Source organism: Rhinichthys klamathensis, unplaced genomic scaffold (assembly GCF_029890125.1).
Source record: "Rhinichthys klamathensis goyatoka isolate OS25496 unplaced genomic scaffold, OSU_Roscu_1.1 h1tg000485l_1, whole genome shotgun sequence".
In the NCBI taxonomy this organism is placed as follows: Eukaryota; Metazoa; Chordata; class Actinopteri; order Cypriniformes; family Leuciscidae; genus Rhinichthys; species Rhinichthys klamathensis.
This window is the reverse complement of record NW_026606972.1, coordinates 742,881-760,983: the sequence shown is the minus strand read 5'-3', so window position 1 is coordinate 760,983 and position 18,103 is coordinate 742,881. Positions and strand designations below refer to the sequence as shown.

Sequence of the window (18,103 nt, the reverse complement as noted above, 5' to 3'; positions counted from 1 at the left end):
TAGGCTACCTCCAGCTTCTTGCAGCTCATAAATGCCATGATATTCAAATAATCTGCTCTTCCTGGAACTACTGTTGCTCTGAAAAATCAGAACCAAGCGTTTGAACAACTAAAGCCAGTTTATGGGCAAAAAAAGCTTAGCATTTCAGACAAAATTTCACGAGGACAAGGAAATATATTCAAAAGAACTATCCTAATCAGGGGAAAATGTCAGTAACTGGCAGCTTAATAATATACAAAGTTTAGCATTTTTTGAAGTTGAATTGTTTTTAAGATTAATTGTTACTACAAAATACAATCAAATCGTGCTAAGTTGGCAAGCAGGCAAATAAATAGTCTGTGAAAGTAAAGTGCATATTAAACATAGATTTTCTTAATAAAATAAATGATAAATGTAGTGCATTGTTAATGTTTTGATGCTCGTTAATGTTTTTAATGCATTACCTACAAAATTTTATAATTGAGGGTCTGGTTGTCAGTGTCTGGGTCTGAAAAGGTTGAAAAAAGCTGTATTATGTTAGGTTAAAATACAGCTTGTCAGGTTATTTTGGTTTGTTATCCTAATCCCAGGTTATCCTAATTTCTGCACAATAGCCTAATGGGCTTTATGCACGCATAACTTCCGCGTTTGATGCAAGGATGCTCTTGCGTTTCCGGTTGGGGAGATTTAAAGCGGAGGAAACCCGAGGAAAACGGGATTATGGCAGAGTCTTCAAAATGTACTGTCCTCTCGTCTTTGAAACGAAACTTTAATACGTTTAGATGTAATTTTATATAGAGTTATGTTTATTTAATATCCTCCTGGGACCCAAGAATAGACTTTTGTCCACTGTAGTGGACATTATATTTTAGTGAACTTCTCTGACATCATACATGTCACATGACACAACCTGGGTGTCCTGTAAAGAGCACATTCAGGACTTTTCAGAGATATCAAATGTTTGGAGGTTTCACCATGAAAACAACTTCTCCTTGGTCTTTAAAAATGTCTGAGATTAATTTAGTGATCAAATGTAGCATTCTTATGGAAATATGATAATATAGTGTAATTATAATATAAATTGGACTACTTTTCAAATTGTATTTCATAAAACAACATCTCAGGAAAATGTTACGGGGTTTCAAATAAAAAAAAAACTTTCTGTTACAGAACAGGGCATTGATTTCAAACGTGTCCACTGTAGAGGACATCAGGACTAAAATCATGTTTATCAGGCATTCTGGGAGACACAACAAGTGAATATGGAAATAAATTATACATCAATATTTCTATGAAATGTTAGATATTATTATTAAAATGTTGCCAATTATTACTCCAATTATTACCCTTATTCTTTCATTAAATGTTGCTCCAAGAACACATTAATGTGCAAATTAGATACAGTGTATAGATAAATTGCATTGAATGGGAATATTAACTTATGGCCATTTTACCCACATATTGCAAAAAGTAAAATGGTGTATCAATTCATTCCATTATTTCTTTCATAACATAGTTGAGAATAATCTTTATACAAATTTTGGTTGAAAAAATCCTGAAACCCCAAAATGTATTGGTGATTGAAAAAAAAATCCCATTGTTTTTGCCTATACATATAATTTCATGTCATTTTATTTTTTAAACAACTTAGTCCTGGCGTCCACTAGGACATAGCATAACGTATGAATAAAATATTATTTTATATATATGTTTTTTTTTACCATTTGTTTATTGTGCTCTAAACAGTGTGATGACATGGAAAAAAACTAAATTCAAAAAACTTTTTTTTTTCTGGGTCTCAGGAGGATATAATAAACAAAGAAGCATAAACAACGTGAGGGGTGTCTGTTTTGTCTGTTTTTGTGACTAACGTTTCTTTAGTATAGCAATAGAGTATAAAAAACAATATAAATGATCGGTATAGCATTCTACTCTACGATCGGCGGAAGTAATCCAGCATCCTTAGACCTTCACCGGAAATACTGCCGTGCATAGAGCCCATTTGTGTGGAAATAGCCAAATGTGGGAACAAGAAAGATGCCTTGAGTTCCTCCTGCACCTCGTTTCCAGCCGGTAGAAATAAATGCGACACATGACGCGGAAATGTGTAGCCTAATACAGAAAACATTATAAACAATAGCGCAAAGTTGTGATGTTTCTGTGATACACACACAAACATTACTTTATGTGCATTTGCCAACCATTATTGATAAGTTAACGAGGATTCATCGCTATTCCCCCTGCTGTTGTAGCAATGTCTTTATAGTCAAGTCAGTTGTTGTGGTTAACATTCAGCATAGTTCGGGCTTTAAAATAGGTCATCGGGTTCAAATATGGACCCAAAACACAAAAAACTGCTCCGATTTCAACGGCTTTTTTTGGCCGAGGAGCTTTTAGTGGACGACATGATCATACAGTATTTATACCAGGAGGGGATATTAACGGAGAGTTATTTAGAGGAGATTGAGTCTGAGCCGTCTAATAGGAAAAAGACGTTAAAGCTGCTGGATATTCTGCCCACTCGCGGCTCGCACGCCTTCTATCACTTTACACAGTCATTAGAGAAAGATTTCCCCTGGATCAAAGACAAATTACTGCGACTGTGTACGGAAGACACCGAGTCTGAGTCTCCTCCTCCGCCGTTCACAGGTGAGTCCTGTATGTAGCCTACTTGCGCTATATCGTTTGAGCTAAATCTCACAGAACAACAATGACAGTAAACAAATAAGTTACATAAAATGAAAATAAATAGCGCGCGCGTGTGTAGATTAACGTTAATCCTACACCGGCGGGAACCGGAGACCACATGTGTGTGAGACAGACAGCTATATAAGTTACTGTAATAAATTAATACTATTGTAACCATTTTGAATAGAATTGATTTAAACAATGTAATTTATGTGTATATAGCATACAGTACCGGTCAAAAGTTTGGAAAAAGTACTATTTTTAATGGGGGTTTTTTGTTAGTGTCTTATGCTCATCAAGTCTGCATTTACTTGAATACATCAAAAATACAGAAAAAACAGTAATATTGTGAAATATTATCATAATTTAAATAATGGTTTTCTATTTCAAAATATAGTTAAAATATTTTTTGTGATGCAAAGCTGAATTTTCAGCATTGATACTCAGCTATTATCAATGTTGGAAACACTTGTGCTGCTTAATACTTTTTTTGGAACTATGATACTTTTTTCAGGATTCATTGATGAATAAAAAGTTAAAAAGAACAGCATGTAAAATAGAAATATTTCCTAATAATACTATACTATCACTTTTTATAAATTTAACATATCCTTGCTGAATAAAATTATTAATTTATTTAATAAAAAAAATACTGACCCTAAACTTTTGAACTGTGTGTATTGTTACAAAATATTTCTATTTTAAATAAATGCTGTTTTTTTTTCTGTTTTTTTCTTTTTACTTTTTATTCATCAAATAATCCTGAAAAAAGTATCAAAGGTAATAAAATAATATTAAGCAGCACAACTGTTTTCAACAGTGATAATAAATCAGCATATTAGAATGATTTTTGAAGGATCACGTGACACTGTAGTATGGCTGATGAAAATTCAGCTTTGTATCCCAGAAATAAAATATATTTTAAAGTATATTAAAATAGAAAACCATTATTTTAAATATTAATAATATCAATATTACTGTTTTTTTCTGTATTTTTGATCAAATAAATGCAGGCTTGATAAGCATAAGAGACCCACCTTATTTTTTCTCCTGACCATAGATGACACAAAATCTCATCTCAGAACTTTTGATGAATGGCTATGCTATTTTTAATTTAGTCATTTCATCTTAATATCAACATATGTGAGATTTAGTCAGTCCAGTGCAGTCCAGTTTTGAGGTTAATTGATCTAATTTTATGTCTCTGGAAAATAGTGATCAATGACATTGTATTATGTTGAATATCAAAGTTTTTTTTTCTGTTTATTTGTTAATGAGGGATTTGTCAACTAAATTGTCTAAATAAGATGTAGTTTAGTATTTTACATTAATCACACTTAAAAAAAAATGAATACGAATCATATCAAATGTATTTGACATTCTGTAAACGTATAATCTTACCCCATCTTTTAATATTTGACAGTTCGCTATAACTTCTAAATTACCATATGTTTCTATTATTTCCTATAATGGCATATTGTCTGATGCATCATCATATTGTATAGTTTGTAATTTAATTATATGGTTTATTATAGTTATTATTATTTTACTAATATACAACATAAAATATGTAATACAAATCTATAAATAAACAAATATGTGAAAAAAATATATATATACATGGATTCTATAACATTATGCCATTTTAGATTGATATCTATCTATCTGTTCCCTCACACTCCCTCTGTTTCACCTTATTTCACTCTCTGCCTCATAATGAACCCATTCATCCTTTAACTGAGATGAGGTTATGAAAGCTGGAGGTCAAGCCAGTGTATCTGCCGTATCTGTCCAGAGAGTTAAATAACATGTGGTTTAATTGCCCTTCTCTAATAATTCCTAACACCAAACCCTCTGTTACCAATTCTAGCAGAGAAGAGAGAACCTGTAGCCTAACAAATGCATTTAAAGCATAGCAAATTTCCATATGATTTGAAAGCCAATGTGTTTGCATATACATTCTGTGAAATGCATTATTTACATCCACACCATTGTTTCAGCTGCACAGATGTTTATGGAAACAAAAGTTCTCACTGTGCACTATATATATTTCAGCTGCTGTTTTGCTGAAAGACAGCTTATTATGTGCCTTCTGTTGTTTTCCCATGAGAGGACAGAACACCCACTAACAACCCACGTTCACGCTCCGCATCTCCCATTTTTAGTCATTCAGTCAGTCAACCAAATCCCAGAACACCTTTGAAAACCCCCCAACCCCTTCCCTTCTAGAAAAACAAGACGTAAAAAGAAAAACAGAGGGAGAGCGAGGTATAAAAAAGAAAAAAAGAGCTGAAGTTGTGTTTTGAGTCAGGCCAGATTGGTGCGCTGCCTGGTTTTCCATGAAAGCTGCATTAATTCCTGGCACTAGCGCTGCGGCCCGCCCAGCACTCTCGCTGAGCATCCTCCTTTCTAGGAAAAATATAATCAAAGCCGTTTGTGGGCTGCTCTCCCCCTCTCTCCCGTCTGCAGTTGCTGAGCTGAAGATTTTATTGACTTACTGTGGTTCAGATGGTAATATATTGGGGGATGGGGTTGGGGAGGGAGAAAGCATAAAAGAAACAGGGGGAAAAAAGAAGCGTACTTGCAAATTTCTAGGAAGTCGAGGACAAGCGCTATTCTGAGCAAACATTCTTCACACTTAAGTACTCGCTTTAATTTAAAGATCTTCTTAGCTTAATATGTTTGACTGTCAGAGGCTGTTCAGGGACACTAACAATTGTGGTGCTTTGTTTTTCCTTTCCCACTTTTATGTTCGTCCGCTGCTCAAATTATTAATATTCATGTCGCTATGAATTTGGATCTTAACAGCAATGATGTCATTCCGTTGCCATGGGAACGTGTTTTTCATTCAACTTGCTTTTATCTTCTATCGTTGTGACGGGTGCTGAATCTTCAGTGTCACGAACACATTAATAAAGGAAACACATGCACAATCCTTATCATCTTATACCTACTTTTGAATGGAAATTAGTCAAGTGGGGACATGATATTCTCTTTTGTCAAGTCCATTTGCACACCTGCGGGTCATGCGCATTTGCATGTTTATTTATGAGATGCTCGCTTTAAGGAAAACTATGCAAATTGTTCCTTAAGCCTTCACTTGCGGGTTCTGGGAATCATCGTACCTGAAGCCGTAAGGTTCTGAATTTGAAGTTGTTCACGAGGCGAAATGTTCTGTGTTGGGCCTTTAGACAAATTCAGCCCAACTGACTTCCATTATGGCTTAATTTACACCTGTTCAGATTTCCCTGTGACTGCTAGTTATAGAGTTATTGTGGAAGTTTTCCTGTCCAAACTGACTTGTATGAGACCATGAGGAGGTGATGAAAACCATGCAGACTTAGGCCTTGTCCACACGGACACGGGTATTTTTATAACCGGAGTTTTTCCTACAGCGTTTTAAAAAAAAAAACACCGTCCACACATGCTCGGTCTCCGTCTACATGAAAACGCAAAAACACACTATCAAGCGCGGTTAAGAGCATGCCACGCCAGCAGAAGCGCAAATCTGACGTCAAACACAGCGGATAACGGCGCACACTCTGACGTCGCAAGGCAAAAACCACGGTTTCACTGTCTACACGACAACACTTTAACCGCTGTTTCTGAAAATCCTCACCCTGGCAGGGGTTTTCAAAAATGTTCGGTTTCAGTGCGTTTTCGTGTGGACGAACGGCCGAACCGCGTAAAAAAAGTCACGGTTATAAAAATACCCGTGTCCGTGTGGACAGGGCCTTACACTCACCTAAAGGATTATTAGGAACACCTGTTCATTTTCTCATTAATGCAATTATCTAATCAACCAATCACATGGCAGTTGCTTCAATGCATTTAGGAGTGTGGTCCTGGTCAAGACGATCTCCTGAACTCCAAACTGAATGTCAGAATGGGAACGAAAGGTGATTTTAAGCAATTTTGAGCGTGGCATGGTTGTCTGTGCCAGACGGGCTGGTCTGAGTATTTCACAATCTGCTCAGTTACTGGGATTTTCACGCACAACCATTTCTAGGGTTTACAAAGAATGGTGTGAAAAGGAAAAAACATCCAGTATGCGGCAGTCCTGTGGGCGAAAATGCCTTGTTGATGCTAGAGGTCAGAGGAGAATGGGCCGACTGATTCAAGCTGATAGAAGAGCAACTTTGACTGAAATAACTACTCGTTACAACCGAGGTATGCAGCAAAGCATTTGTGAAGCCAGAACACGCACAACCTTGAGGCGGATGGGCTACAACAGTAGAAGACCCCACCGGGTACCACTCATCTCCACTACAAATAGGAAAAAGAGGCTACAATTTGCAAGAGCCCACCAAAATTGGACAGTTGAAGACTGGAAAAATGTTGCCTGGTCTGATGAGTCTCGATTTCTGTTGAGACATTCAGATGGTAGAGTCAGAATTTGGCGTAAACAGAATGAGAACATGGATCCATCATGCCTTGTTACCACTGTGCAGGCTGGTGGTGGTGGTGTAATGGTGTGGGGGATGTTTTCTTGGCACACTTTAGGCCCCTTAGTGCCAATTGGGCATCGTTTAAATGCCACGGCCTACCTGAGCATTGTTTCTGACCATGTCCATCCCTTTATAGCCACCATGTACCCATCCTCTGATGGCTACTTCCAGCAGGGATAATGCACCATGTCAAAAAGCTGAATCATTTCAAATTGGTTTCTTGAACATGACAATGAGTTCACTGTACAAAAATGGCCCCCACAGTCACCAGATCTCAACCCAATAGAGCATCTTTGAGATGTGGTGGAACGGGAGCTTCGTGCCCTGGATGTGCATCCCACAAATCTCCATCAACTGCAAGATGCTATCCTATCAATATGGGCCAACATTTCTAAAGAATGCTTTCAGCACCTTGTTGAATCAATGCCACGTAGAATTAAGGCAGTTCTGAAGGCCAAAGGGGTCAAACACAGTATTAGTATGGTGTTCCTAATAATACTTTAGGTGAGTGTTGATTTTGTGAACAGGTCATCATTTTTAGAAGTCCGTTAATGGTGAAAGCATTTAAGTAAGTTAATCAATAATAGCATGCAAGATACCCCAGTTGTATTCCTAGTAACAATCGCATTAGTGTCGACTAAGCCGGACTTCTCCTCGTGCAACACTTTTAATAATTTGCTTTTTGAAACAAGCCAACACAGTGCTGTTCACTTGTTTTTGTTGGAACGTCACATCGATTCTCCTCCTCTTCTCCCTCCACCCATTTTCAGGAACATTGGCTAGCGGAGAGTCTTCCTGTCAGAATGTGAAAGCGGCTGCATCGCTAGGCCGTGCCAGCTGGCCTCTACTCTCGGATGTACACAGCCAGTTTAGCCACACAAGAGCACCACTTTATCTCACTGTCCATGTGCCCAATGGCAAGGCTTACAGATGGGGTCTATTAAGAACAATTAATAGTTCTTAGATTTATGGTCCGCCGTTAGAACATTTTGAGCCACTTCATAGCACAAAACCATCTGTCTCGAGATGAAGAGCAAATCTTTTACAGTTCGACAACTGAGAGATTTTGGGTCTGTCTTTGTTTATATGGAGCTGGATTAAATGACTTGAACTGTCAGTCGTCTGAAGAATAACCAACCACAATATGTACTTTTGTGCTGGCACAGTCACTTCAGATTTGTAATTTCCCTTCCCGCCTTTTCACTGACCCCACCACAAAATATTATACATTTTATTTTTTGCAGCATTTTTACTGTCAAAAAGAAATATACATTTTCTATATAAACTGTTCTTTTCTTCAATCTTTTCTTAAAAAGTGATATAACTGAAGTTACAAATTGTAAACATCTTAAGTTTACAGAAGAAAATCCATTCTTTGTGGAAGGGATATTAAACACTGGCCAGAGCTAATGCAATATTAAAATGATTATAATTAAAAAAAATACACACACACACACACACACACACACACACACACACACACACACACACACACACACACACACACACACACACACATTACTTGACTACTTTAGGTAACATGAACTAAGAATTAACAATATTTTACAGCATTTATTAATATTTTAGTTCATGTTTATTTACTAACACATTATTAAAACTAAGAGTTATATTTGTTAACATTAGTTAATCCACTGTGAACTAACATGAACAAAAAATTAGCAGCTAAATTTATAACATTAACAAACATTAATAAATACAAATCATAGTTAATTCATGTTAGTTAATACATTAATGTTAACAAATGAGACCTTATTGTAAAGTGTTACCATATATCATGCTATTAATGCTAATTAAATACATAATTGTTATTTTTATTAATGGTTTGTTAGTTGTAATAATTTTGAATATCTCAAAAACAATATTATAAATAATATAAAATATAAATTAAATTATATAAATAAAATCAATGCTTTATATTTATTTATCTATATACACACACACACACACACACACACAGTGCTGGTCAGAATTATTTGCCCCCTCGGTAAATATGATCAAAGATCAATTTTATTTATTTTTTTAAATGCAAAAATCTAACCTTTTATTAAAGTAAAAGAATTGAAAGTGGGGGAAAAATCACATTATGAAATAAATAATTGGGAACAATTATTTGCCTCTTTTTATTAAATACTTTTTGCAAACTCCTTTTTCCAAGATAACAGCTCTGAGTCTTCTCCTATAATCCCTGAAGAGATCAGAGACCATTCCTCCATACAGAATCTCTCCAGATCCTTCAGATTCCCAGATCCATGTTGGCGCTTCTTCTCTTCAGTTCAGCGTGAGCCCACTCATTTTCTATAGGGTTCAGGTCTGGGACTGGGACGGCCATTGCTTGGTTTTGTGCTCAGTGACCCATTTTTGTTTCGATTTTGATGTTTGTTTTTGGATCACTGTCCTGTTGGAAGATCCAAACATGGCTCGTTATAAGATTTCTAGCACAGGCTAGATACATGGCATCATGGATTCGATCAAATACCAACAGATGAAAAATCAAAACCTGACAACTTCTGCTAGAAATCTTATAACGGCCCATGTTTGGATCTTCCAATAGGACAGTAAATATCTTGTCTGATAGTTGTTTGGTGTTTAGTATCCATTCCATGTATTAACTCAAGTGTTAATTCCATTTGTTTTCTTTGCGTGTACACATAAGCCACATATTTTTGACCGCAAATTTCCATTTGAAAGTGGTGTAATCTTATCTTTCAGTCTGCATTTTTTTCAGTTCAGAGCACATCCAGTAATCAACAATAATTCCTTCATTGAGAAGCTGAATGGTTGTCATAAGTAAAGGAATGTTGTGGAACATTTGAACCCTGATAAAAAGTGGAATGTACTAAAATCACGTTTATGAAATAGATAGATCATAGAAGAAGCCAAACACATCAAACCACCAAATTCAGTTTTAAATAAAAAGTTTTAATTTAAAAAAATCCATTTTAAATCATTTAAATCATTTTATCATTATGCTTATATACACTTAATAAAGTGAGTAATTTGAGACATGTTAAGACACAATGATTTTTGTTAACATGATGGCATTTTTGTCCTGTGTGATGTCTTCACATTGAGGACCTGTAGTGAGGCAGCATTTACATTACATGGCTCAAGTGACCCAATTCCAATTTTTTCCTCCCATGTGGCACAGATCAGATATGACCCACGAATGTGTAAGCAGGAAAAAATCACATAGAATCCAATATTCTCAGATTGTTTCCAGGCCTCATTCAAATGTGGAAATAAATCGGATATTAATCGGATATGTGCATTTGCGTCTGCCATGTGCGGACAGATTAGATATTCCCCTGTTAATGCAAGTCGTACAAAAAGCGACGTGGCGAATCAAGTCAACTCAGGTGGACACCAACCACGATCACATGACTCTTTTCATTGCCCAGGCTGCAACAAGGGCTCTCCTCTTTTCTCTCATCCTTAATGTATTTGCTGACCTTTAAAGATGGTGCGGAAAGCAAATGCTTGTATTATCCTTTCATCTTTGTCCATTTTTACTTCCTTTTCGGCCTATGCTTTTCTGGGTCAGTACGTCTACCTTGGGTTGTTTTGCCATGTGTATAGTGTAAATGCAGATATCGGAAATGGGTCACTTCTGGTCATCAAAAAAATCAGATAAAGTCAACAAATCGGAATTGGCAATCAAGACCTGCAGTGTAAATGCGGCGTATATGTCCTCAGTGAACCCTCCTGAAACAGGATCATTACTGTCACATTGTGATGGTCCTGCTGGTTTATGTTAGGTTAGATGTTAAATAAAATTATTATATAAACCAATAAATGGTTTATATTGTATATTGTACTTATTTATAAGCTCTATTTTTTAACTTCAGATAAACAAGCCTTGTCCTGTGACGTCAAGCTTGTTGAAAAGCAGGATTTTTTTTTTTTTTGTGAGAGATTTCCTGGAATTTTCCGGAGATACGGCACAGCTTTCTGTTCCCTAGATGCCATGTGTGGGTGGTTTACTATCACCCTGCCCAAAATTAACAAATTTACTTTTCCTAGACAGAGAGAGAGAGCAAGAGGGAGCGAGATAGAGACCTGGTTAGGAAATTCAAACAAACACACTCACACACACATATATACTCGCTCACATCTGAGTGTTTTTATTGCCTTCAACAAAGCCCAAAACATATTCCTAATCCTTCAAATTTACAGCATCCTCTCACAGGGATGTTTAATTAATTTTGTAAGCACTTGGAGCTGTTAAACATGCACTCACGGACACTTTTTAAAACAAAAGCGTGATGGATAGGCTATATACTGTACATACACTTGTCTCCATAAGCTCTCTTCAGCCTAAAGATACTGTAACTGTCCCCTCAGATCAAGGCTTCTTTACATTCTTAAAGTGTACGATCTGTTCCCTCCAGCAGCCTGGAGTTAAGCGTCCACATGTACGCACGGAAATTGAAGCTGGAATGCTCCATCTTATAAAAAAGAAGCAATTCTCAGAAAAGTTATAAGCATTTCGCAGAAACCCAGGCAATGTTCTTTACAGAGCACCCTCTCTTTTTCTTTCTTTCTTTCTTTCTTTCTTTTTTTATTTATTTCTTTCTGCCTGTCTTTCTTTCTTTCACGATAATTTATTCATTTTATATTAATAATATTTATTCATTTTGATTACCACTGTTCTTTTTTTCTTTTGTTTTAACCAACTTTAATTTTGTGCTATACATTTTCCATTATTATGCTATAACATGAGTGACTTTATTATTAGCTTGTTAATTTGTGTTTTGCACTTTTAAAATCTGACACTCAAAATAAAGGAAAATAAAGATTTTCCACATCCATTTCCACTGCCCTGTTGTTAGTCCCATGGACACTCAAATGCTACTTTTTTCTTGATAACCCCTAGATTATCATACATTATTGCCAGCAGAATAAAATAAATATGCCTGTGAACAGCATATTGCATACAGTGGCAAAACTGCACACATAAACAAAATGTGACCACGATTTACGTTCAAATGAGTCTCGAGTCAGATCGTTTAATGAAACCGTTAAGAAGAATCCTTCACTAATTTAATCTGATTCACTTACTGAACTACATGTTAATTGTTATTTTCTGTGATTTCCTTGTCAAAATAAAGCATGTTTTGTGTACTTGAAGGTTGTGAAAGTAAAATCAGTATCATTACTAATTTACTACTCATTGTACATATGTGTGCTTAATTTTTTATTCATCTTTATATTTTTGTATTACTTTTATTATATTTATTTTATTATATTTTAGAATATATTGAAATAAAAATGAATGCTAATATATTAAAACATTTATATTTTAATAAAAAACATTAAAGCACACACACACACACACACACACACACACACACACACACACACACACACACACACACACACACACACACACACACACACACACACACACACACACACACACACACACACACTGTTCACTGTTTTGGCAGATTACAGATTGATTTTTCCTTTCCCTGATACCTTTTGTCTGGCTATTTCTACATTCACTCCCAATGTCTTTTCTACACTTTCTTCTTTACTCTCTTTGTGTCTGGCTGTCTCATTGTTTCTGGCTGTCTCATTGTTTCCTTTTCTTTTCTTTTCTTTTCTATACCCCCATCTGACATTAATCAGATAAAGTATTGCCACAGACATTTTATGGATCTTTCCTGGCTCCCCCACCCCTTTCCCTTTGTGCTGGTTTGCTAAACCAGCACTCACTGCATGAAATCCTCTTTGTGGTGTTTATCACTGATTGTCGGGGCACCTCAACACACTAATCTTCTTTGTCTCTGGGGTCTAGAAGCTTTAAAACCGTGAAGAACTTCCGCAAAGTGTCCAAATCCATGACAGAATACTACACTTGGATATATGCCCTGAAAGTGTATCTTTTCTCCTCAATTTAAAGCTGAAGTGTGCCATTTCTGCACCTATTAGTGTCACAAAGTGGAATTGTAAAAATAATGACTGTTTTCATACATGTTTGCCAAACAATCTTTAGATTATTCTGAGAAGTAAACAAAGCAAACACAAATTCTAGAAGAAAATGATGAAATGTCCATCACAGGAGTGTTAGATTCCACTCAGAACAGAAGATACTAAAGATGTGGATATAGAGAGTTGTTATTGTAATGGCCCAGTGTGGCCACTCCTGTCTCTTGACTGCAGAAATCAATGGACGTCCTTGATTTTGTGAAGAATTTGTGAAGCTCAAAACAAACTCTCAAACCGACCTTTGCTCCATTCATCCCCACTGCTCAAATAAAACACATCTCTATTCTATTGCGCATGGACGGAAAGAAAAGATGGGATGTTGATGTCGCCACCTTGAAATTGATTTTGATGGGTTGAACATGTTTTCCTAGTCCTTCTCTTCTAAAATAATTCAAAAGATGTTTACGGTTTCAATATTTCTAAGGCTTTTTCTGTATTGTATGTAAATCGGCTTATACTGATGCTTCATGTATATGAGACTAATGGCTGCTGGATTATTGTCATTTTCATATTTTATTCAGCAGTATGAGCTTTTTCAGTCAGGGTCATGGTACAGTTTCAGTGTGAGTTATTCAAATAAATATGCTCATATTATATGAGAGATGCTGTTTTCTCACCCATCCGCCCCCAGGGTTTCTGAGGTCAAAATTACACATGCAAAAAGTAACTGGTCTTGACTAAGAAAAAAGTTTATATAATAATATATATATATATATATATATATATATATATATATATATATATATATATATTTATTACAATGTCATGTTAATAATAATAATGTATAATTGTTGTAAAAAACATTTTTAATATTTAAGAAATATACCCCAGCATAATTGTTCCTAACTTTCCACAAAAAAATATATATATACTGTATAAAAAACAACAGATAAAGCGCTGTGAATTCCGGCTCGCGTACCCCGAAGTGATAAAATAAAACAAAATTCTGTATCAAAATTTATAGGCAAGAAAAGTAGTTTGTTTAGGCTGGGTTGTATGAATTACAAACCTGCGCACATATTTTAAAAAGCACATAACTATAGAATTCTGAATGAGCATGTGAACGCCGTCAGCGTTAATCACAGGTTCGCGTTTAAAGTCTGATCATTTCGACGGAGGTGAATCAATCAAAGTTAACTTTAGCTGGAAGTAACATTATTCAAGAACCGCTATAACGCCAAAACAATCTGTTACCTTAAATTATATGTTTATCTCTGTAAAGCTGCTTTGAAACAATTCATTGTTAAAAGCGCTATATAAATGAAGATGACTTGACTTGACTTGACTATACACACACACACACACACACACACACACACACACACACATATATATATATATATATATATATATATATATATATATATAAATAAATATAAAGTGTATTTTATATATATGTACACACACACACACACACATATATGTGTGTGTGTGTGTGTGTGTGTGTGTGTGTGTATACACTTTATATTTATTAATTATACTTTTATTTAAAATGTTGAAAAATATTTTTTTTTGTCAAATGACCAACAGGTCAGTAATTACACTTAAGTATCAAACATGCAGTATACGTTTTAGACTAATTTTTCAGTCTTTTTCATTGATTCTTTAAAAAGAATCAGTTCAAAAGAGTCATTTATTTGTGAATTGGATTACACTGGTTATGCTGTATGTCTGTATGTCAACCAGAAAGGACTATGCAAGAAGAGATGTCAAAGGATCATTAACAGAACCTCACCTCACGAAAATCAGTCGCTTACAAAAAATAGAACCGGTTCTGAATGCGAAACAAATGCCCTATTTTCCTTACATATTTGTTTTTTGTTGTTGACTTACTGACGTACTGTATTCACTGTTTGACTTACTGAAAATCATAGGTTGTTTCTTTGTTTTCAGTTCAGTGTGGTGTACCTGACCACATCCTTTCGACTGTTCCAACCATGCTGCATCTGAACCAACTGGCCGCTCGTCTGGGTTCGGAGTGGAAGTCTGTGCTGCTGGACCTGGGCCTGTCCTCTGCTCATCTGTACCGGTGCTGTGCTGACCACCCCCTCGCGGTTCAGAGTCAGGTGCTCGCGGGACTGGTGATGTGGACGCAGAGGGACGGAAGAGAAGCCACAGTGGGACGGCTGCTCCAGAGCCTGCAGGCCGCAGATGTCCCGCCATCTGTCCTCCAACAGGTGTTTGTGTGATGTCATGGATCCTGTTTTTCTGGACTTCACCATACTGCTCTTGAGCTGTGGAAAACACACGACAGACACTAAAGGAAGAGAGACAGACTGTGTCCTTGTGTGACATTTATATTTTGTTATGGAATATCCTGAAAATCCATCATGCATCTAATAAGACAGTCTCTACAAAAATGTTGAAATTGATCATTTTTATATATATGCATGCCTATTAATATTAAAATTATTCTTCCAAAATGGCATAGAAATTACCCACTTCACCCATAAATACATTTTGCTTTTTTTTTTACGCAAATATTGCCTTGCTAGCTACCTCCAATGGTAACCTATAGAAGTCAACATTTTGCAGCAGTTGTACAATAATTTCAGGTGTTTATTCATGAGAAAAACCCTGTTTTATAATGTTTTGGTAAACAGTGTTTCCTGTGCAGATAACAGCTGTCATTGATGAGGTAGGATGAGTTTATGCAACTTTATCCAATCTTTATTTGAAACTATTTACCAGCTGCTTGTTGATACATGTGATGTACTTTTCATTTCTCATTCAGAAGCAGGTTGCTCTGCCCACTGCTTCCAACCAGTAATACTTCTAATGCCCATATGAAAGTGGAGGCTAATGTGTGTGTTTTTTGTTTTTTTCTTGTTAATATTTGTTATTCTCCTTTTGGTGCTTTATTTAATAGCAACAGTTAAATGCATTCAGAAGTTAAGCATTGATTAATCTCCATACAATTTTACAATTTATGTTATGATAAGGGAACAACTGAAGTAACCTTTAAAAAGGTTCAATAAAAATAAATAAAGATATATGTAAACCGGATGTAGAAAGAATAATGCTTGGTAATCATTTTTATTACTGAAATATAGTAATATGTATAAAATATTATGTTATTATATGTAACATTTTTTTTATAAATAAATAATATATATTTAAAATTATGCTTCCAAAATGGCACAGAAATTACCCACTTCACCCATAAAAACTTTTTGCATTGTTTTTTTATGCAAATATTGTCTTGCTACCTCCAATGGTAACTTAGAAAAACACTGTTTTGTTGTATTTATTAGAATATAAACATTAAAAAAATGTTTGTTTTTTAAAAATGCAAAATAGATAGGTACAGTAGATTACGGGTAACATTGACTTTTTATATCAGTATATATCTATATATAGTTTTTTAAATCTATATTTCTAATTATAATTTTTATTATACCATCGTCTGTCTGAATACTCGATTCTGATTGGCTGGAACAGGGCTGCAGTACAGTCAATGATGACACTCTTCTCGCGCCACACGTCCATTTTCTCCTATGATTTTCTCATGCTGTGAAAAAAACATCGCGAAGCAAAGAGGACACTGACACCGAAAGACCAGACAGAGCAGGTTACTTTTGATATAAAACAGCTTTCAAATTCTGTCAATTTTATTACGAAATAAAATATTGTTTTGGCGCTCTTAAAAGTGACGTGAGTGACAGATGGCTGTATCGCCTCAGTTCAAGCGGCACATGAACTGATCATCTCTTCCTCATTATTACTAGTACTAGTTAACTGTAAATAAACACGAATGAACATTAGAAGGTATGTTGAAAGATACAGTACAACTTACCGAAATGTATCTTGTCTCATGTAATTGACAAATCAGTGTTTCAAAACCCCGGAAAGAGGTCAATAAAACAGTTGGAGAACAATGTCACATAACATTTACCAACGTTATACTATAGCATGCTAGTTAGCTAGAAAAATTAACTATAGAGAGGAGTATTTAGCTAAATATATGCACTATATTACATATTTATTATATTTTTACGTATCATAAAAAATATTTTTAACGTTATTATTATAAAAAACATTCTATTAATTTGAGTTGTTAATTTTAACCTTTAATAATAGGAGCTGACAGGGCTCCATGTATGTTTGCAGCATTAGTTGAGAGATTTTTTTTTCCTTAAGAAAAACTAACATGTAGCTACTGTAGCTGCCATTTATCCAAATTAATCGATATTGAATCAAGATCGGAATCAAATTGAATTGAAATCGTGGAATTTGTGTCCAGGACTAATAAAACCAGTAGCCTACCAGTCGTTGTACCATCCATGTAAACATTGTAACACGTTGTCACTAAACATTAATAAATGAATGAACATAAATTAAATTATGTTTAGTTACCAAATGTTTTGACAATCGCAATACACTTATTGTGATGCAAGTTATTTTTTTATTTTTTACAACCTCCCCTTTGTTTCTCACTCCAAGCTAAACTCAAAAGTTCCAAGTGAGTTTAATTACCTATTACCTATAAATTATTCTATTTTAATGCAGTGCTTTCATTGAATGATTGAAGCACACACATGCATATGTCACTCGCGCTGTTTTCATTGAAGCACACATGTAATGGATGTAAGGCAGTAAGAGCTGTGTGTGTAAATCCATGGCCTCAAGAGGCACACTAGTGACTGATGCGAGAGCCTGTGGTCTTTAGCGTCCTTGTTAGTGTGCCTGCCTCCCACGCTGGAGACCCCGGGTCGAGTAGGACCGGTTACATTTGGTGCCGTGACCCGGTTGGGAGTGAGGTTTAGGAGGGTGAGTGTAACGGACGTAGGCCAGTAAGAGTGTGTAAACACTAGCGGCTGTGGTCTTTAGTGTCCTTGTTAGCGTGCCCGCCTCCCACTTCGAATTCTGGGTCGAGTAGGACCGGCGGTTACACACACACACACACACACACATAAGTCACTTGCGCTGTTTTCATTAAAGCACACACATACGATCGCGCTACAAACACAGAAACA

General features: G+C 35.7%; 1 protein-coding gene across 1 annotated transcript; it reads left to right on the top strand.

Moving 5' to 3' along the window:
* Nucleotides 1–2,070: 2,070 nt before the first annotated feature.
* On the top strand, nucleotides 2,071–15,497 carry cradd (CASP2 and RIPK1 domain containing adaptor with death domain). The gene is made up of 2 exons (XM_056237327.1): nucleotides 2,071–2,628; nucleotides 15,021–15,497. Exons 1-2 carry the CDS (start codon nucleotides 2,313–2,315, stop codon nucleotides 15,314–15,316), a joined length of 612 nt encoding a protein of 203 aa, XP_056093302.1. The 5' UTR covers nucleotides 2,071–2,312; the 3' UTR covers nucleotides 15,317–15,497.
* The last annotated feature ends 2,606 nt before the right edge of the window (nucleotides 15,498–18,103 follow it).